The sequence below is a fragment of the Pezoporus wallicus genome, unplaced genomic scaffold, assembly GCF_028554395.1.
Source record: "Pezoporus wallicus isolate ANWC-B61680 ecotype Strahan unplaced genomic scaffold, APGP_CSIRO_Pwel_v1 contig_5261, whole genome shotgun sequence".
Taxonomy (NCBI): domain Eukaryota; kingdom Metazoa; phylum Chordata; class Aves; order Psittaciformes; family Psittacidae; genus Pezoporus; species Pezoporus wallicus.
The window spans coordinates 9,197,912-9,220,648 of record NW_026642423.1 but is presented as its reverse complement, the minus strand read 5'-3'; the positions used below and the strand labels follow the sequence as shown (position 1 = coordinate 9,220,648).

The window sequence follows — 22,737 nt, the reverse complement described above, 5'->3', positions numbered from 1 at the left end:
ACCCACAGGTACATCCACACTCCCAGATTCTAGTGCTTCAGCTGCACAGCTCCAGTTACCAAACTGGCATTAAAAATGCTTTTAATTTTGTAGATCAAAAACCTAATGTAATAACTATGCAAAAAGACAGAATCTCCAGCAAAGGTATGGTTTGCATTGAAGCTTTCTGACTTAAATGAAGATAACCACTTTAAAGCACTACCCTCCCTTCTTTGAGAACTCTGCTTAGAAGTCACCTCCTGACACTGCTCTTCACCTCAACAAAGAGGTGTAATCATTTTATTGAAAGCCAAAACTAACTCAGTTGTTTCTGTTTTTCAGGATTGCCAAGTTTATAGCATCTGAGCATCTTGAATAAAGTTCCCAAAACCCACCTTCCCCAGATAACCATAGCATGATGTGTACTTGTTCCTCCACACTACAACTGATGGGGGACAGCCTGATCCAGCAGTTAAACCTAACAGGCATCAAATGACACATGAGGAGGAACGAAGCTGGCTGTTAGCAGAAGTGTCTCTTTCATTCTGGTACCACAGGTACCAGAAGAAAGGGCACCACCCCCCTACTCCCCAAGTCTGTGACAGAGGGCAAGGAACAGCTGATGTAACTGTTTCGTACTTCTCCAGCCTCTTTCCCTTCATTTTCACAGTGGGGTCTGAGCAGAGGTAGCATCTGTCTGCCCTGGATTTCCACCTATTGTAGAAAGAAATTGACTTGTTCCAGTAAGTTATCATCTGGACTCCCATTTATTTTCTATGAAGAGTATTAACTGGATCTTCACAAATCCCAGATTTGTATCTTAGTCAAAATCACTAGCTCCCAGCCAAAGCAATGGATCCAATGGGTAGAGAAACTGCCAGCATTATATTTTTAAGCAACTGACCTGGGCATTTCTCATTATGTATGTTAATATCAATCTACATGGTGCTGAACTATGCCACCTCCTGGTTTTTGAAATCCTATCCCGGTCAGTTCCCTTGACAAAATAACAAATAGTAAAAGAAGGTCACTGGCAGCATATCCTCCATCCACTTTATGTGGGCTAAGGGACCTAAAATACTGAGTAACAATTATAAAAGATACTATACTGAAACATCTGAAAATAATGCTCAGTTGCAAAAGAATTTTCACCAACCAAGATTTCCCTCCATCTATTCTGTTTCACTCGAGCAGCAGGCAGCCTGATTCTCTTTTTCTTCCAATATGATCACTTTCCTAACATATCTTCTAATACCAAGGTTAGTCCATGTATTTAAAGCAAGTATAAATCAAAACATTGTCTCAGGAAAAAAGGCATAATTAAAATTTGCATGAAGAAAATCACACACTTCAGAAGATATATGGGAAAGATCCTATTAGGTCACTCCTAAAACTGACAGACATACATATAGGCAAATGAGTGTTCCTTATCTTGTGAAGCAGACCTGGGCTAACCCTCATCCATCTGTGTGGGTATTTCATGTTCAAGTTTCCAGGGTACTATGTTTCTAGCAGGTAAGGATAACGTTTACTATTATACTGAACAAATAATCACACCATTTATTCTACACACAGATTCTTTAGTTACTCTACCTAGGAGATTCTGCTTGATACTACAGCAACTTTGATTAAAATAATAAATCCCAAATTGATATGCACATTCAAGTTATTTAAGTGCCTGGTATACAAATACATCATAGCTTGAATTCACAAACAAGTTATATTGGTGCCAAAGTTAAATTATTGAATTTACAAATTAGAATGAGAATTACAGTTTGTATAGAGGGCAAAGTTTGTAGACAGAAATAACATCTCCTAATATCAAAGCTGACTACAGAAAATCTGCAAGTAGCACTCAGTGCAAATGTCCCTCTTTGGAGGAACCCTGAATGTAATTTTTTTCCTTCTTTGAAGGTGCTTGGCATTTAATTTTGACTTCACTATTTCAGTAACTCTAGGAAGACTGACTTTTTGAATAAAGATATCCAGTCACTAACTGATGTGGGGGAGCAAGGTACAAGCTGGATCAGTAGAAAGGTTTTCTTTCTTTGTACTGAAGGACCAGGAAAAGTGTTTCAGAATGCCACAAAACCGTGGTCTCGTTTATGAGAGGGTTGAACCTAGCTGACCACAGTTCCGGTAGCTCACTGCATCCTACCTGCACAGAACAATCTCCTTATGCAAGGTTTAACAAATGTCCATGCTTCTCCATTTTCAGTGCTGCAGAGTTTACATAACATTCATGTGCTAATACCAAACCTTCTGTTGTATTCAGGAATGGAACCAGGTGTTGCAGTGTGATGAGCTTGTCCAGTCTCCACTGAGAATACTGTATCTTTAAGCAGATAATTGCAGAAGACAAATAAAACATTCCAGGGACCTCCTTTGGTAGTTTGTGCCAAATATCAGAACATCAAGCTTACCAAGGAGAAAAAAAAAATGTTAACAATTCCATGGACACATGAAAACATCCTTATGAGTGAATGTTGACACAATTAATCTTTCAATGTGCTTCTAATTAGAAAGCATGTTAAGGCTTCCAAAGCAACTTCCACCTTAAAAATACAATAACAGAAGGTCACTGGATTCCAAACATTCTTTATTTTATATTTGCTGCCATAGAAAGCAACCAAACAGCACTGTTATCAGTGTTACTGGTGAAAAAGAACATGGGGCTTCTTTCTCCTGAAGATGTGATCTACGTTAAGAAGTCAGTCCAAAATCCTGATGTTAAGTACAAAAAGCAACTGCTTGAATTATAAAATACTGTATATACAGATATAAAAATGTTTCAGAAAGTGTTCCACAAAGTTTCTAAACTTTCAAGAGCAAATCTTCAGCAGGGTAAATAGGTTGTTGTCTTCAAAGATGAATATCAGTTCATGGGAGCAGAAGGTCTGAATCTTTTTCTTCCTATATTACAGATGACACAGGCTCTGATTTTATTCCAGCCAGACATAAAATGATAATCCTAGTGATTAAGGTGTTTTTTCCTGGAGCTATTAATTTAACAAGTACACTCTCTCTATATAAAAATGAAATTTCAAAGAAATTTATACAACAGCTAAACTTTATAAAAATATAGATCTATAATTTTACACCAGGAATCATGCAAGGCAAATTTCCATTTTTTAGAAATTATTTTTTATCCCTTGGAATCTTATCTATGGCTAGAGTGTAAACTAAAACAATGTGAAGTCATTAGCTGGTGAAGAAAGTTTCAAGAATCCCATTTTGTAGCATTTTTTTAGCCAAAATTAACAAATCGCTGCACTCTGCAGGGCTCAGCTTCTTGGTACTGGATATATTACACAGTATATATCTATTTATTCCAGAATCTTGACCCAAGTAAAATACATCTCCATTGTTCTTACTGGAGGAAAAAAAAACAACCCAAACCCAAATAAATAAAATTAGACAATATTTCTGTTTTGCTGTACTGCGTTAACTCTTTACTGTGCAGTGGAGGCAATAACAAATAATACAGCCAGTGATGAAGGAATGTAAAACTGAATACATACTGGAAAAAAAAAAAACCAACCACTTTTATAGCTGTGCGTATATATATTTTTTATATATATATCTATATATATCTACATTGCAGTTATAACTGTCACCTCACAAAAGAGATTCAATGGACTGAACAATCATCTAGAAACTTCACCAGCTGAAGTTCTTCAGGAAGAACTGGCTTTCAGCTTGGACAGCAGTATTTCATTCTTACGGCATTCCTGTTAATAGAAATCAAGCAGATAAGGTGGCAGTCGCTCTTTATTAGATACATCTTCACATCAGCAAAACTAAACCCTTTTATTTTGAGTGATCTCCAAGTAGTCTGGAGTGAGTGATGAGCTGAAAATAATTCTGATTCATCCATAATGGTATTCAAATGGTAATATTCATTAAATTTTCATTCATTAAACATTTATTAGACATTCAAGCCAAAAGGAATGCTACTTATCCATTCATCTGAAGCTTACAGAACCATAGAATGGTTTGGGTTGGAAGGGACCTTAAAGATCATCTAGTTCCAAACCCCTGCCATGGGCACAGACACCTTCCAGTAGACCAGGTTGCTCAAAGCCCTGTCCAGCCTGGCCTTGAGCACTGCCAGGGATGGGGCAGCCACAGGTTCTCTGGACAACCTGTGCCAGGGCCTCACCACCCTCATGGTAAAGTTGTTACAAGCAACTACAGCAAATCAAATACATCTGAAACTAAGATTACTTTTAGCTGACCTGGAACATCACAAGACAGTTTGCAAAAATGTCAGTGTTAAGGGCACAACTCTGGGTCAAGAAAGATATTTACATAGTACATGCCACCTGGTTTCAATACCACAACCGCAATTTCATTTATTTTTAAGGATAGCAAGGTTGAGTAGAAGTTACTTCACAAGGCAGCAGAAGAAAAACCAATTACTAAAAACAAAAAAACAAAAAAAAACACAACCAACCAACCAACAAACCCCAAAAATCCACCTAACTTCTGCAACTACAATGTAAAATTCTGTATGTCAGAAGAGCTGTATATTAGCTGAACAGTACCTATGCCCTAGAGTGTATCATCCAAAACAGGAAGGAACTGTCTCAGCACAAAGCAGGACAAATGACAGGAAGATGTTTTTCCTCAAAAAGCTGAAGCCAAATGACTGTTTTGCTTGGCAGCACTACTTTGTCATTCATTATCATGGAGACAATAATTAAGAGAAACACATTATGATTAAAAGCTTGGAAAAGGCTAAATTAACAAAGTGTTAAACATGGCTTTCACAGTGGTTAGAAAACAAGGCCAGTTCCTAAAGGCATTTATAACCACTGAGACTCTGGATTCCCTCCCTTATTCACATGCATTTTCACAACCCTCTTTGCTCCAATACCTAACTGCCCGTAGATCTTCAAGAGATTCCATTTGGAAACCTAAATATACAGCTTACTTTATAACAAATGTTCCTTCCCCTGTAACATGGAGGAGTAGGCTAATCTATCAATGAAAAAAAGAATTTCCAGAATCAAATTCAAGAGTCCAAGAAGGATGTGGAGATTACCACCAAGAGGCATCGTGAACATGGTGCAGTAAGCATCGTATCAGGGAATCTTGTGCATATATTAATGCACAAGTCAAGCTAAAAATGGGTCACTGAACACTTGACAGTTTACTTCAGCAAAAATGTTCTTACCTCTTTAAATTCTTTCACTGTTTTAAAGTAAAGCCTCTGTTTCTCTAGAAGCTCTAAATATTCATCATTCAACTGGTCTCTTCGCATTTTGTTTTCTTGTTTCTTCTTTTCCATCTGTTGATACACAGGACAGATAAGAGATCATTACATACATTGTATAAGGAATATACACACATATATATACTATATAAGGAACAATTATCTATGTTAGACAATGGGAGACAGATGCTTCATAAGTGATAACCCTGGCTTGTGCTTTAAATGCAATGAACATTTAGGCCAGCTTTTAAATTAAAAAGCTAACACTGAGGTCTCAGTACCAGTTGTACCAGTGGTAGTATTCAGAGTTAAACTACAGCTCGCATCTCTGCAAGCTAGGAATCCTGCTCACTGAACAAGCCTATTGCAACGATGACACAGTGAAATAATTAAAAAAACCTCCAAAACAACCAAAACCAACACAATTAAATAAATAAATAAATAAATAAATTCCTGATGCAGCACAGATCTTGTTTCGGTTGTCTGTTAGTTGTATCAAATGGGGAGGGCAGGAGACATCTTTGCCTTCCTACGCAATGCTGTTCTTGCTCAAGACCCACACAAAAGAAAACTCTCTTCTTTTTTCTGTGTGCCAAAGTTGTGACAAACACAACTTCAGTCCCTAAATGTGAAGGGGATTGGTTCTTATTCTAGAATAGATTGCCTTCTCTCGGGGATAGTTCTAATGAAGTTCTTCCATAACAGCATCACAGGCAAGTTTGGTGCTTGTCTGGAGAGTAAATTTTCCCTCCATCCAGTGCTAAGGCACAACCACATAAAAAAGAGCTCTGCTGTATTCCTCTCCCCAAAAATTATTTTTGCATACTCTGACAAGCTTTCACCTCCTAGATTTTGATAGGAAAAATGCAATTCTAAAACCTGCAAGAATCCCCCAAAGCCCAAACAAGCACGTAATTACACAGCACCAGAACTTGCTGCATTTCTAGATTTACACATCAACATTGATCTTATTGATATGGCTAAAAAAAATGAGCAGATCCCAAACTTTCTCTGCATATGAACACTGCTGACAAGGTATGTCTACTTTACAAAGCCAGCTGCTGTCCAAAAGATATGTACTCTCTCCTAACATAACCTATCAGGGCCAGTATGCTTTTAAAGTTATGCTTGAGGAAGAAGCAGCATCACATGTGTTAATGCAGAAAAAGGTATTATCATGTGCATCCCATCCTTGAGGATGAGGCTAAAACCAACAGTGCTGGAACACCCAGGACCTAGATTTTGTTTACAGATAAGGCCCTATTACTATCCTTTGATAAATTGCTTCTTTTATGCATGACTATCACACCTCCCAACATACTCCTCATAAAGGAAACTGTCCTACTCTGTCCTCAGCAAGTCTCATGAGTATCTGTTATAACACTGACATGCTTGTTCACAAATTCCTTGTCCTTGGTAGCAAGTATGTTTGATTTTTCCTTAGCCCTCTATCCTGGGTTTAGCAGTAGCAGTCATTTTTCTCCTTTCTCAGTAGCTGGTGCAGTGCTGTGTTTTTGACTTTCAGCCTGGGAACAGCACTGATAACACCGATGTTTTTAGTTGCTGCTCAGTAATGTTTACTCTGACCAAGGCCTTTCTGAGTCTCAGGCTCTGCTAGGGAGGAGGGGAAGCCAGGAGGAAGCAGAGACAGGACACCTGACCCAAACTAACCAAAGAGGTATTCCATACCATCGCACGTCATGCCCAGGATGTAAACTGGGGGCAGTTACCCAGAAGTTCTAGTTCACTGCTCAGTCGGGCTGGGTATCGGTTGGCAGATGGTGAGCAGCTGTATTCTCTTCCCTTGTTATTTCCTTTATCATTATTATTATTGGTGGCAGCAGCAGTGATTTGTGTTATACCTCAGTTACTGGACTGTTCTTATCTCAACCCATGGGAGTTACATTCTTTCGATTCTTCCCCCCATCCCTTTGGGAGTTGAGGGGGCAAGGGGGGAGTGAGAGAGAGACTGTGTGGTTCCGAGTTACAGCTGGGCTTAAACCACAACAGCCTCTTTTATGATGCAATTACGTATTATGGGCTTTGCAAACTGAAATTTCAGGTAGAAGGTGTAAGGTTTTCAGAGCTGTACAGAAAACAAAGTGGATGTACTGTGAGCACTCTGAATGCGCAGCAGATAAAAGTCGAATAGGTAGGACTAAACCATGATGGGGATGAATAACCCTTGCAGTGCACAACTAGCCTGTCTATTGAAAGAATCCTCCAACAGCCTAGGCGAAGAATAAGAAAACCATCCCTTCTGCTGTAGAGCTGTTCCCCAAGGAATCATGTGAATTGTTAACATTTTTTGAGCATCCGTTTGTTGTAATTTCACTGAGAAATCAACATCAGAAGGTAGTGAATGATTACCTACTCCATCACTAACAATTTTTTTTTCCCCTCAATCGAGATAAGCTTAGCTTTTTCATTCAGCAAATGCTTTTCTCCATTAGTTGTCACTGCCACCTCCTGCTAACCCAAATACCTGCACCTAGGAATGAAATGTCACTTTTGACCCCTTACAATATGCCAGTGGCTAAACTGCCAGTGCAGGAATGAGGCACAAGTGAAGTGAGCTGCCACGGCTTTCAGCAACCATCAGAGATGCTGAAATTGTATTCCCCACCCCCCCCAAATAATGAGCCATCTGACATGATAGCTCTCATTCATTTCCCTCTCCCTTATCTGTACAAGCAGATTTCTTATTTGGTATATTAATATATTTGAGAATATATTAAGAGAGTCCAGAATGATTGCATGGACTTGAATGAAAAGATTGAAGAGTTCAACTGCAAGAACATGAAGTCAGTCACAGCAGACCTCTCAGTCTGCTGTCACTCCTTACACTTGCTTGGCTGTTATACATTTCTCTGCATGTAACGAAGACAAGACAGAAGACAAAATACTGAACTCCTGGACAGTTTCAATTTGGAGCAGTTGCTTGCTGCAGCCATTAAAATAACGTCATTCTTCCAAAACAAAGATGTATAAGCATCTGACAGTGAAGCTCATCTTCACTAGTCAGAACTGCACCGTTCTATTTTCATAACCTCAGTTTGATGCCAAGCCAGTCATTACGTTAACAGCACTGAAGATAGAAAGATGATCCACACATACAACCACCAGTATCACTATCCTTTTTGCTGTCATTTTGTCCTCTCTGAAAATAAGAGGTCAAGCAAATAAAAATAATTCACTGCAAAAAAATGGCAATGAACTAGCCACTTTTCAAACACAGCAGTCTATAGTGAACATCATATATTTTTAGAGTTTATTAGTGCAAAAGCTTTATTAAAGCTTGAGCTGCACCCCATTCTATTTTTTTCTACATACAAATGCTTACCATACTTGGTACCTGAAATTTTTGTTTAGCTGTTGAGATAAAACAGCCCAATACCTGGACAGACTGCACTTTCAGTACATACTCTATATTGATTCACAGTCTATCATACTTTCATTTGAACTCAAATAAAGAACAGCTATAATCCACTACCAAGAATCTTGTGGCTCTACAGAGAAAAGAAACTCAGACCCCTTTTATGTGACTTAGGAAAATATCAATATATTTGATTATGAAAATAAAAGAGTAAAACAACACAATCACAAAATCATAGAATAGTTTGTGTTGGAAGGGACCTTCAAAGATCATCTAGCCCAACCCCCTTGCAATGAGCAGGGACATCTTCAACTAGATCATGTTGCCCAGAATCATACCCTCAAGTTAGTAACTATCATTACCAAGAAGTACTGAGCCAATTCATTGTATGCAAATAAGCCTGTGGACAGCTTTACTTGGAGCTGGACCTCATGCCTGCATTGCCCCAAGAAACAACACAAGTCCACTGAGGCTGTGCTTTTACAAAATAGCTCCCAAATGTTACCAAAGGCAGTTTTGCCATCTTTGAGTGAGCACTGGGCCTCTGCTCCCACACAAACACCTTTCACTTGCTATATGAACACCACACACATGCTAAGCCTTTTCTAAATCATGTTAAAAACAATAAAAAACATAAAACCAACAACAACAATGAAAAACACAGACCAAAAACCACCTGAGTGGATTCAACAAGGTGTCAGATGAGTGCTGCAACTGGCACAAAGCAAGCTGATGGCTGGGACTCTTGTGAGGTGCTGCTGACCCTCTTCAGCAGCAGCAAGCAGCTTCAATCAGCTCCACCTGCTTGGGGAACCATACCTGAGACACAGGTCTGACTGTCCCCATGAAATCCAAATGGAAGAATTCTCATTGACTTCAGTGACATTTCAAGCATCTAAATCACTACACTGACAATAATGAAGCTGCTCCCTGTCAGGAGAGAAACGTTATGATACCTCTGCTCTATTCTAGTCAGTAACATTTTAGTAGTGAGAAGTTTCTTATGAATGTGAAAAGAAATACTACTTGTTATTTGCTTGCTTAATTTGCAGCTCTCATAATGGACTTCTCCATGCACAGGTATCCAAGAGGCTTTTCTGAAATAATTCCCAGGTTTTAGCATAGAAAGTGTGAAGAGTTTCTGACCTTCATTCGATTCTGTTTGATGCCTTCTACAATCTGCTCCATCTGCCGTAAAAACTGGTCCCGAGAACCAGAAGATGACATTGCTCTGGAGAGAAAAAAAAGCAAAAAAGGTAACAACTGACAGGGATGTGGGACGTGTCTCACCTACAGTTGTCTTATGCATTTACCCATGTCCAAGAATTCACACTGCTTAGTGTTCTATGTAAAAATTTCATCTTTTTAATCACTGATTTTGGATAGCACTGCAGCTCTTCAGCTGGTATTAACTATCAAAGAGATGGAAAGGGAGATTTCAGAGCTCATCACAAGTCCTGTCAGTTCAAATCTGTTCCTTTCCCTCGTGTTGTACAGAAATAAATTGCTATTAGCTAACCAAAATCACAAGCTTTTAAAACCAGCTGTTGTGAATATTAAGGGGTGTAGAGGACTAGAAGATAGGGAAATATTCTAAAACAAAAAATACTTTCATGCCCTAACAGGGAAAGCCCAGAAGTAATTTTAGACTTGTAACATCTCTCAAACAGGCTAAAAATAATGAAAGAAAATACAATGCCCACATACCCACCCACCCAACAAAAAATCCAAACCCCAGGTGTCAATTACAGTATCTGTTTCTTCTGCCTGGACAGAATCAAAAGGATCTCATCACTGAGCAACACAGATCTACAATCCTTGCTGCAAAGATCTGAAATACTTAATTCCCAGGTTTTCTTGTAATTAAACGTTTAGCACATTACAATCAAGAAAAAAAAATTAAAATCAAAAATTCTGACTAAACACAGAAGGAAGCAGTTGGATAGAAGCAAGTAAAGAGATAATTACTCTGGGGAAAACAAAACAAAAAACCAAGCACCAACAAAAAAGAAGCTTAGAATTTCACAACAGAATTACAAAACGATGTAACAGGAAGATTTGTTTAAAACTATTAAATGGGCATCCCCTCCCCCATGACTCTCCCCAAAAATTCATACTGGATTTTTTTTAAGTCAAAATCCCCCAGAGAAAAATAAACAGTGGCTGCATTGCAGACTGATATTTGAGCTCAAACTTCCAAGGAAACCACAATTTTACCTAAAGGCTTCACACTACATTAAAACCTTTAAATGCAGAATTGGTTTACAAGAAATATGTCTAAAAATATATCTGAGTCTAATGCTTTGTACCTAATGTAATAACCACAACTTCATAAATAGAGAAAAATACTTAAATTAATGCCAGGAAAATTACTAGCACATGATTTCTTTCCACAACTGCAACTGAAGAGACAGATATTAAAAACATATCTTGGCTATAAAAGTTAGGTAATTCCAAGTCCATGATTCCCCAAACATTGGCTTAAACAGTATTAAGCTATATAACTATTTTATAAACTAGTTTATAAAAACTTCTAACAAATTTTTTGTCTCTACAACTCATGCTCACTCCCATTTTTCCAAACCAGCCGTACGACTCATCGCAACTATCAAGAGAAAAAGAACCATTACTTACTGATGAAAGTTGTCATGAATAGAATTCAGTAAGTTAACCTGTGAATTAGAAGAAGAATTCGTCCGTTCTGGCATGACTTTTCATGGACAATAGAATGAAATTTAGTTAAAAAAATTGACTACATATATATTCCCCGGACAAGAAGACAGCTGTATGAAAATCACCATAAGGTTACTTTCAGCACAGAAACCACAAGACCATGTCAACCAAGACTCCCCATGTCACCCCACCAAACCACCACAACAAGGAGTAACTCCCCACTGCCCAAAAGTAACTCAAATTGTATTTAACAGTACTGAAGATGCTAGCTTTGAAGCTATTAGCAGCACAGCTGCGTCAAGAAGCTGCAACTTAGGTCATCAGCCTATAACATGAGGAAAAAAACCCAACAAATAAAAAAAACCTCAACAGAAAAAAAACCCACAAACTTATTTGTGCTTGTGAGACTGGAACAGTGTCTCCACACACTACCCTAAAGACTCACCAAGTTCTGCAGGAACAGGAGGTGAATTCCTGCACTGCTTTCATTATGCAGATGAGTTTTACAGGTTTCCACAAACAGCCATGTATCATTAGTTACTTTCCTGATATGCATTTTACAGGCTGTTAAAAGACTAAATTCTAGCAAGTACAGAATGGCATTTTGCATGCATGGCTTCTCTTATACTAACACTGCACTGAATCAAGACAGAAACAGAAATTTGTAACAGGCATAAGGTATATTTTGTTGGTCTCAGTATAAACTCACCGACCTAATTAAACTATAAGTACAATATGGAACCACCTTTGATTTTTTTTTCTTGCTTTATCTATATTGCTGAGAGTACTAAAATTCACCAAGTAGCAATTAATGTGATTCTGGCTCTTGGCTTTGAATATTTCTTGCAAGTCCCCTGTGGTTAAACTTTCCAAGCAGTTTCTCCCTTTGATGAATATTTTAAAGTGTTCTGCACTAAACAAACCAGAGCTCTGCAATCAGAATAACTTGCTCCACTGCTATGGAAAGCTAAATTGATCTCTCTCAAATCAAAATCTCTCTTCCATCTGAATGAGACAGCGGTAAGCATGTGCATGGCAGAAACTGCAGTTCTTCCTGACCTTATTTTGACAAATTCCAACAGAAATTCTGAACAGACTCCAAAGCAGCCAAAATGCTTAAAAATTCGTGTTACTTAGAGGAAATAAATTATTGCATGACTCATCAATATTTGCCAAGTCCACATCCCTGCCTCAAGATACTTCCAATAAGTATGTTTAAGAATATAATTATAGTTTATACAGCAAAAAATTTAAGTCATGAAAAGTAACACTGCACAGCTATTGCACAGTAAGAGTGCTGATGTGTTATATTAGACAGTAAAATCAGTATATAAACCCCAAGTCAAAGACATTATGAAAAAAAAAAGTTTAAAAGCATTTGAAAAAATTAATCACAAAATATGATTAAAATATGAAGCATACTCAAGAGACCTTTCATGTCAGAACTAACCTTTGTAGCCAAAATTTCACTGTGTAACAGTTGCTACTATTGTTATTTTAAAGCAATTATGCTCAGAGTATTTTATGAAAGGGTTGGGTTGGTTTGCGAGGAGAAAGGGGAAAAAAAAAAAAAAAAAAACACAAACCAACAACAAAACAAGACAAGAAAAAGCACAAGCATATTCCAGAAATCTTTGTGAGGCGCTCATGCCAAAGGTATCTTTTTTACATTACTAGACAATACTTACTTGCTGAAACCTTGTTCTAATACTGAAAACAAAACAAGGGAACTTCCACTATATTCTACATTTAAAAAAAGGTTGCATCAGAAGACACTCAGAAATCTCTCTCGTGACTGACATCATGCTAAAATACTCTGATTTGTCTTTTGAAACTATATTCATGTAAGTAAAGCCTGGAACTGGGGAAAACGCAAACACCCCCTACTCCCAAGACACTGAATTGTATTTGCAAGAATACTCCCAACTTATACAACAATGAAATATATCTGCTCTTTATTCTGTTCACTGTTTTTTATGTGCCATTACAAGAACAATCTTTGTACGCTTTTTAAATTTGCAAGCTTACCCTCAAAAAAAAAAAAAAATCTGCATAAAACTAACCTCGGGGAGAAGTTAAAGAAAGATGAATTTAATAGCTGCTACTCAATGTAGTATTTTAAATCTGGTACATTGTTACCTGCAACTTGCTCTATTATGAATACATTTCACTATTTGGAATAAGAAAATAAAATCAATGAAAGACCACAGGAAAACAAAGCATGTGATAATCCTCTTACAGACTTAGGTAAGGCATTTGCTAGGACTCCTGGCAGCCATTATACAACCCACTCTTGCACAGGGATGAGACACTGGAACAGGTTGCCCAGAGAAGCTGTGGATGCCCCATCCCTGGAAGCATTCAAGGCCAGGTTGGATGGGGCCCCTAGCAACCTGGCTGAGTGGAAGGTGTCCCTGCATGAGGCAAGGGGGTTAGAACTAGATGATCTTTAAGGTCCCTTCCAACCCAAACCATTCTATGATTCTAAGTATCAAAACATTATATATTTTACAAGTAATGTCATAATTCTTAGTAAGCTCTGCTTGTCATTAAAAAAAAGACAAAAATCGAGATCACTTAATTAAGTCACCCCCCAAGAAGGGAGGGGAAAAAAAACAAACCTACATTGCTTTCATGGAAACTACTCTTCTGATCCCAATCCAGTAGAATCACCAGCAACTTCAGTGTAGTCAGGCTCAGACCCTGAAAACTAACTCTGATGTTGCTGACAACAGCTGGAATTTGCTCTCCAAAAGCTACTGGCTTTTCACTGGTTCACAATAAGAGATATTGACCAAATAGAGAAAAGAAAAAGAAAAAGAAAAAAAAAAAGAGGGTAATTTGGTCCTGTAATACCAAGACAGAGATATTTGCTAATCAAATATTACTAATGTTTTGTGAATGCAGCGAGTAGTTTAAACATGCTGTTGTAATAGCACTTACTTTACAGCACAGACCATTTCCCCCTCAATGTCAGAAATATTCTTACAAGTGAGTTGTTTCATTTTTACTTAGACTGTTAACTCTGCTCTGCCACAACTGAATGTGGTGAAAGCCAAGTAGAAACTCCATCTTCTTCTCCACAGACTGAATATTTAGGAAACAGTGATTAACATTTTCTTACCTCCTTTTCCAAATATACTTTTTTATCATCCAGTGTATTATAAAGAGTAAAGAACTGCTTCGTTTCTTTGTGTGTTGCTGAGACTGCAAACAAAACAAAATAAAAAGGTAGAATAATAAAGGAGCATGAGGTGAAATGAAATCTGTAAAAATACTTTGTCAGCTTTACATAACATACTTTCCACTATCAATAATGACACACTTTAATACATCCTGGAAGGATATTCCTTCTGCATTTAAATCTCCAGCAGGGTTTGCAGCTATCAGATTTTATGAGAACACCACAGCTCAGTGTTTAAATTAAGCCCCAACTGCTGACAGAATATATGTTGGCGCTACCAGCTGTGCTTTCTTGACACTGTCTGTTCACCCTTCTTTCATAAGCTTTACCCTTATAGCATACAGCCCGTTGTGCTGCCAACAGTTGCCCGCGCATAGCTTTTCCATTGTGGTGGAGAGGCACAGGCATAGGCTCAGCAGGGACAGATACGAAACATAATCTGACAGCACTGTGTGGAAAAAAAGTGCATTGTATTATATATTTCAAGTTAATCATGTGCAAGATGCCCAAGAAAGCTCTTATGCTTTAAGGCCTTCTCTTCTTACAATTTAGAATTAATAATGCTTTCTTTTCAAATACTTTCTGGCTTAGGTGATTATAGCAGATGGTTGGTCAGAGCTTAGTGGGGAAGGTAAAGCTCAGACATGCATTCCCTTTGGGCCTACAAGATGATGACTGATACTCAGATATGCGAAGTGTTCACCTATTTTTTGGTTCTTCAGTGCCTAAGGAGACCTAAAGTATTCGTGATTCCCAAGGGAAGAGTTCAACAGAGAAGGAGAGTTGGCAAAAACTGTTATGGCTAATATATTAAGCACTGCGTAGAATCCTAAACCTGGAAAAAAGGTATGGGTTAAAAAAGATATACCTGAGTGAAACCATGCTTGTTACATTAAACTCTGAAGGCTAACAAGTTCCCATCTTTAGATAAAACCTTTACTGAACTGATATGCTAGACTAAGCTTCTGAATGGAAGCATTTAGAGACAGCATGACCTCCCCTCCCACATCACATCATCACTGAACATACAAATTTTGTAAGAAATACCAACTTCTGATTTGAACAATTCTGTTCTCCAGCTGAAGCCCAACAGCAACCCACAGCTCAAAGCTGAATGTTTTAGTGACTGCTGCTTTTGCAGTAATGAGATGCTGGGAACCAAAGAGCTTTCTCACTGCTACAGTATGATTGTGACACATGTTCTACACATGCTGTAGCCTCAAGAAACATACTGAGTACTGGGAGCCTGAGAGCACTGAAGAATTCAGGGAAGCCTGGAATAGGCTGACAAATTAGTAAGGGCTGTTCAGCATGTTCCACACAGATTTTCCAAATGCTGAAATAAAGCTACTTTTTGAAGAACTGCATGAATACAAAGATCTCCAACAGGCTTACTTCTGGTGTGCTCTATTAGTTTGGTTTTAACAGGACTGGAAGATACATTTCCCTAACCATTTCCTTCTTGCAGCTCTTCACTTTCTGGCAGCAGCTCTGGCAGTCACACACCTTTTGTGAGTGGATTCCACATACCAACTCAGCAGAAAACTTTAAGACTTCCACTGGGTTAGAAAGTTGTACCATTTCTTAGAGCCTTGCGGGCACACACCAGAGCCCACATAAGGTAAGACAGGCAAAGCAGGAAGAGGAAAAAGGAGCCATTTGGCTCACTGATTCTCTTGAAACCACAGCTTAATGTTCTCAAGGAAAGAGGTTCAGTTAGGTCAAAAACTAAGCATGAAATTCTAGTACAGAATCACAGAATCACTAAGACTGGAAGGAATTGCTGAAGACTGCCAACACCCCTTAGATCAAAGTTCAAAAATACCAGGTTTTGGCAACTCCAAATATCACTTGAATCTGGCCTAATGAAAAGCCTCTAAAAAATGCAATTCATAGGCAGACTTTCTAGAGGTTTTCAGATCATTTTCCAAAAGCTTAGCTTGCACAATGCAAGTTCCTGGCTACACCTGAGCAGTGTGCTATAAGTACACATATTTTGTACTATAGAAAACAAAGCCCCATAAAATTCAAGGCATCTTAGATCTACAAAGCTTCCTAAGTCTCTTCAATCTTAATCTTTCTTTACTTCTTATACAAATGAAGCCCCCATCTTCCAAGCAGGCAGATGCTCTGAGCACAGATTATTTGTCTGAAGTCACCTTGACATGACAGAGAAAACAATCTGTAGAAAATTTAATGCAAGACAAAGTTGTCTTTATAGCTGGACTTGAATAAATAAACTGCACATACATAAGAAGCAAAGTGGGGGGAAGGAAGTACTGGATTTGTACTCACTAAAGAAGTACATCTATTCCATGCACTGAATCAGGTAACACATGGAAGATACCACATGATTATGTCACCAGAGATGCTTCATCAGGGCAAAGGATTTGCATCAAAGTTAGATAAAAATTTCAGAACTGCTCAACCTTCAAGAGCTTGGTTCACACACACATTTAAAAAGTGCAAAATATCTTTAGAACACTAGCTAGTTCTTCTTGATAGAAACTTATTTTAGCTTATGCTAATACAAAAGCTACATCAAATACAGACCACTAAATATACCGGTCTATTATCAACTGAATGGAATAACTTCAAAATTTTATTCAGTTTGTATGTTCCATACCATCTTTGCACAGCAAGTGCACAGCATACACACACCTATGAAAAAAATCAACTGAGCACATTTACCGGGTTTGTAACATCTTATCATAAAAAAAATTACAGACAATTTGTAGTCTAATCCTACCAAGATATTGCAGGATATTTATTTTGACATAGTTTGCTTCAGAACCAGGTATCTCATGTCAGTGAAAACAATGCAAGCAATCTAAAGTTAAGAGCAATTCATTAAACACACCTCAAATTTACTGCAACCTCATTTGTACACGGTGAATTAAAGACTTTCTAAAAACACATTATCCAAAATGACTGAACCTGTTGCAGACAAAATTTACTCCAGAGATCCTGTGCATCAAGTTTCACGCTCAATAAAATTCTTCTAGCCAGTTTTTAAAACCTTGAAAATAGGGTATATAACATGAATATCAAAAGGTCCTTAAGAGATCACAAAGTTAGCAAGTGCTGTTATGTGCTATATGCGTAAAAATGCAATTGTCCTCCTTTCAGGGCTTTAGTTTTCAGCAGAATGATCCTGCTAGATATACATACCCTGACTGTAAAGTTCAATAAATCTCTTCTGATACTGTGTTAGCTCAGCTCGGCTGGGTACTTCATCAATCTTGCGCTGCAAAATGGCTATTTCTCTGTTTCTTCTTGCCTGAACAGAAAGTTAGGAGGGGAGAAAACAAAGCCTATTCTTGTTCTCTTCTTAAAATGGATGAAGCCCCCCCCGCAATATTTTGTTACTAAATAGTTAATTGAAAAAAGCATTGGCTGAGGCTCAATATCTTTCGTAATTGATTTGTGAAAGAAAAAATTTAAAAAAAAAAAAAAGAAAAACCCCAACAAAAAGTAGTATTAGAAGTTACAAGGTAAGAAAATGTCAATAATTTTGTACAAGTAAATTTATGAAGAGTTACTTACCAGTAACAGACGCATCTTTTGAAGCTTATCTTTCTCAGTTTTGTACTGCTGTTCTATAATCTTATTTGGCTCCTAGAATTTAAGAACCCAAAACAATTGTGAATTACAGTAGCATGACAGCTGCAGTGCAAAAACATGTAGACTGAGTTTATTTGCTGTATTTGTCCACTTCCCATTTAATGGCTCTCACAATAATGCCACCATTTGCTCTTATATTTTTTTTAAACAATGATTCGTAATCTGCTTTAAAAACCCAACATCTTTTACTGTAAACAAGTGCATTTTGCTGGCTTTTAAGCCTTTGATATTTTAGTTGTTAAGGTTTGTCAATTTTTCCACTGTTTTACAACAGTCACGCTTTAAATTAAGATACATATTGGCACATTGCCCATACTCCTTGTCCAAATGTTTATGCTCTCATTCAGTAGGGGCGTTAAGGACAAACATGGTCTAGGCCATTATATAAACACTCTGACATGTATTGTAGATCTCTTGGATTGTGGACTTAAATTTTTAAACAAGAAAAAGATTATCTTTAAGACTTAGGTTTACATTTTTTTATTCTGTGTTCAGAAGAACAGCATGAAAATCTGTTTTCTACCTGTAACCTACCTCATCTCAGAGGCATTAATATATCAAATGTTTACACATTGAAAATACAAGTCATTCTAGCTTTTCCTTTCCTGTGCATTATTCGTTGGCATCAGGCTGGATGCACTTGTGTTAAAGCCTAACTTCTGACAGTTACTCATGGCATGCAATGTACTGAGCCACTGAAAACTTGTGTTTTCATCCTTCAGACAAATTCACATTTAAAAAAAAAAATAAATAAAAAAGATCAACCAAACCAAACACGCTTTCTGAGGAAGACTTTTTTGTCAGAGATATGCACTGCTCTTAACACAATATCCAGAGATTTTCTTCTCTGGTACTTTAATGAAGTTAAAGACACAAAAGCATCTCTAAGTTAGCCCATGGATTCTGCAAGAACAAAGAATACTACAGCTATTTTTGGTCTACGGTATTTCTATAATTATTAGCCTGAACTGTGGCTTTACCAGTAGGGAGTGAGGACAGAATTTTTCAGAGAATGCAACAGATACTTAAATGCTTACAAGAATGCCCTGAAAGGAAGCAGGGCCTGAATCAACATTTTAAAGCACAAATTGAAAATAAAAACTTACACACTTGTTATTACCTGTTCCTCCCCGTTTTCCACTGCCTCAGCTTTCAAATTCTCAATACTTTGTTGAAGTCTCTCCATTTCTTCCTTTAAAACAAGAAAAAAAAAAAAAAGTTGCTGTTAACTGAGACCTATCCTCTTAAAAGGGGAAAACAGGAAGCTTGACAACATATACCTCTAATGAGCTGACACATACTTTATATTTGAATTTAAGATTAAACAGCATTCCCTGCTTAAGGGTCAGGCATCCATTATTACTCATGATATAAAACTGCTTTTATCAAACACAGGAACAGATTTATTTCTTAGCTGGATCTACTACATTTGCAAGTGAAACAACTAATGAGTGACATGGAAAAAGGAACTGAGGAAGCAAAGAAATATTATAGTAGAATTGGCATGACATGGGACTGCAACATACGGCATTTGTAAAAAATGAATGAACCTAAAGTCACTTGCAGGTTTCCACTACAAACTTGCAGTTTCCATTACAATTTTTTAGTACTTTCCAAAGCATTATGTATGGGAAAATAAGGTTCCTAAGATCAGTTTATGCCTCTGGGCACTATTTCTTTTTACTTCTTTGCATTCTATTGAATCCCACCCACTATTGTTCAAATAGAAGAAAATGAAGACAATTCTCTCTGATCACGTTTCCAGGCAGTCCATAAACACAGCAGTAAACAGGGCAGCAAAACATAGCAATTAAGTGGTAAAACTGAAATGTGCTCTGAAAACTGCAATAGCTTCATCTCAGTCTGATCTCTTTTGGTGGGTTGCTCCAAAGCTCAGGGCCTTCACCAAGCCCTCCTCTTTGGCAGTCTACCTCTTCTCAGGTCACTCTTGGCTGCATTATCCAAGAAAAGACAACCTATTTCAGGTGTGAATAGCACAGGTGGGTATTTAGCACAGCCCAACCTCGAACTTAGATTTTAATGCTGTCAACCCACCCCAAGTTGCTCTCAGCAGGATGGTAACAGGAACAAGAAAAGCCACAGCTATGACCAGTATATGGCTGATGTCTATGTCTACGAACTGTCCTGTATTCAAAAATCCAGGCACAGCAGAACATTGAAGGCCACACTAATTCAGATGCCTTAGCACCCTCCCTTATACCTCCCTGCCTCAGGGTAGGGGATAAGTCCTGGTTAATCTGGTTCCATCCTCCTTGGACATCAGCCTTGTTGCAGATACGATATACTGCAGAACCGGGCAACTGTTCATAGTTCTGCTGCAAATCAAGCTGGTGGCAGAATTCAATGAAAACCTAGAACTACCAGTAAACGGGAGAAGGGGACAGGGACAGATGACAGACAGGGACACAATAAGACAACAAATCAGGAAGAAGTATAATACTTATTTCCAAAGTTTTAAATGAATCCTTACTTAAGAAACTAAAACTTACCCTACAATGTGCTTTGAACTCTTGCTCCTGGCTTTTTAGGCTTTCATTCATGGCCACCAGTGCTCGCAGACTCTGTAATATGCTAAATTTAAAGATCCAGTAAACCACATTAGATTTTCAGTTTCTGATTTAAATAGATGGCAAACTAAAAGACTTTAGAACAAGCTTAGTTCTAAATAAGTTTCCAATAAAACCTTGTAAATTAAAAACCCAAATATCAAAGACAAAATAAAAATGTAATATTACACTGAGCATTTTGACGGTTTTGCTGTGTTCTGGCCTCATTACTGTGGAAGTTTTGAGAGACTCCTCTTTAGTGTATGTGAGATGAAGCCTTCAAATATGAAGAAAATAAGTAGATGAGGCCTTCCTGATTTATCAACTGTGTCTCGGGTTCTTCTGCTTTACACACCTACAATTATTTTCAACTACAGATCAACACTTTTCATTTCAACTGAATACTATGGTAATATTTTACTCTCTTTGGAAAATAAGCTGGAAACGATTTCATTTCTAAATTGTAGTTATTTGTTTAGGTTGACAAAGCAAGAAACACTGAATGACTAATTTTCAAACCATCAATTTTCAGAATTTCCAAGGTCACAAAGGAAGTAACTTACCTAGAATCTGCTTGGGATTCTATCGTTTCTAAGGCTGCCAATTCTTTGTCCAGCTTTTCACTGTAACTCTTAACCTAAGGGTTGCAGTTAACAATAAATTGAAATACACTTCTAGACATGAAATGATTCATGGTACTTAGCTTTGTCAAATGTCTTCTCCATTTAATACATCCCTCTACACACAAAGCTTCTCAAAAATGATTCAGCTAGAATCAGTACACAGAAAAACAAAGAAAGATTACCTCTGTTAACGTCTTTTTTGCTTCAGTGCATTTTGACTGCAGATCAGTACATTTAGCTTGCAACTATTATGAAAGAGAAAAAAAAAAAACCAACATGCTAATTACACCTGTAATGGAGAACACAGTATTTGACCTGTTAATAACAGTTGCCTATTAAATAATAGGCTAACCATCAAATACACTGTCTTTTCTTATCATCTACCCTGAGAGCATTTGATTGCAAGAACTCTAACTGAATATTAATAACAGCAATCATTTTCAACCTGACCTTCTAGATGTCTGGATGCCAACGGAATGACAACTTACTGGATAAAATCTCTGCTAAATCTCAATGTTATTTAGCCTGGTTACACTGGTCTAGTTTCATACCAGGCTAAGAAGATAGCCCCATTCTTTACTTCTCCAGATAAGTTAGGGTGATCTGAGACTTGCATAAAAGTGCCGTGGCACCATACCACAGACATGTCCATATAAATTAGGAAAGCTCATTGATGTTTTTCTTTTGTGTAACTATGGAAAGTCTAGTAAGAAGGCAGTTAGTAAAATGTCACTGTATATTTCACTTGTAAAATAACTTACAGAGACCAGTTTTAGAAGATCCTTATGATTTAAACATCCTTATTTAAGATAACATTGCAAACAGTAACAATAAAAATGGGACATGGGTTAAAAGTGGAGCAGAAGTGCTACAAAGAAAGAAATGCACATTTAGCTTTCTGTTCCACTTCTTTTCATGCTGGTTTAGTTTGCTGTTCACAACACAGAGATTTGACTCAACGCTCGTTACTTTCCACGTCTGAATTTATAAAAAGAGAGCTTTTTCATATTTTTCACCAATAATTCAAAATGTAAATTTAAGCCTGCAGTTCATATCTCACAAAGCTTAAGGAACATTTTTTATAAGAACTCTTGCTGAAACTTACTGCAGCACTGAAGCCAGAACTTCACAATCATTTTTCAGGAGAGGTGTCTTGATTATCACTAAGTTCAAAAGCTGTCTTTGGCAAGTAATTAAAAAAAAATAAAAACAAAAAACAAACCCAAAACCAAAACCCCACCCAGGAGTTTTTTACTTTACTAAAGTGATAAAAGGATTGTATTTGTCTTGTAGCTGTCAGTATTTCTTTTCACTTCTAAAACCACATAGCACTGAGACTGTTATGTAGTGGAAATAAGCAACACAGAATTAAAGGGCCCTCAACTACTAAACTGACAAATAGTATGATAACAGATTTGGAAATTATTTAACTTCTCCTGTGGATTGTGAAGTTTGCTTGGCTGTGAAAAGCAGATCTGTAATGAATTAAGGAC

General features: G+C 37.5%; 1 protein-coding gene across 1 annotated transcript in view; it reads right to left on the bottom strand.

Annotated features, from left to right (window-relative positions):
* Positions 1-3,327: 3,327 nt before the first annotated feature.
* CCDC93 (coiled-coil domain containing 93) overlaps positions 3,328-22,737 on the bottom strand; it is a 52,208-nt gene continuing 32,798 nt past the window's right edge. The window contains exons 13-23 of the mRNA XM_057430334.1: positions 21,427-21,489; positions 21,185-21,258; positions 20,565-20,646; positions 19,175-19,246; positions 17,977-18,048; positions 17,602-17,710; positions 14,371-14,453; positions 11,208-11,245; positions 9,720-9,804; positions 5,159-5,272; positions 3,328-3,710 (exon numbers count right to left, since the gene is read on the bottom strand). Coding sequence (XP_057286317.1) covers positions 3,657-3,710; positions 5,159-5,272; positions 9,720-9,804; positions 11,208-11,245; positions 14,371-14,453; positions 17,602-17,710; positions 17,977-18,048; positions 19,175-19,246; positions 20,565-20,646; positions 21,185-21,258; positions 21,427-21,489 — 846 coding nt within the window. The 3' untranslated portion in view covers positions 3,328-3,656. The remainder of the gene's footprint in view (positions 3,711-5,158; positions 5,273-9,719; positions 9,805-11,207; positions 11,246-14,370; positions 14,454-17,601; positions 17,711-17,976; positions 18,049-19,174; positions 19,247-20,564; positions 20,647-21,184; positions 21,259-21,426; positions 21,490-22,737) is intronic.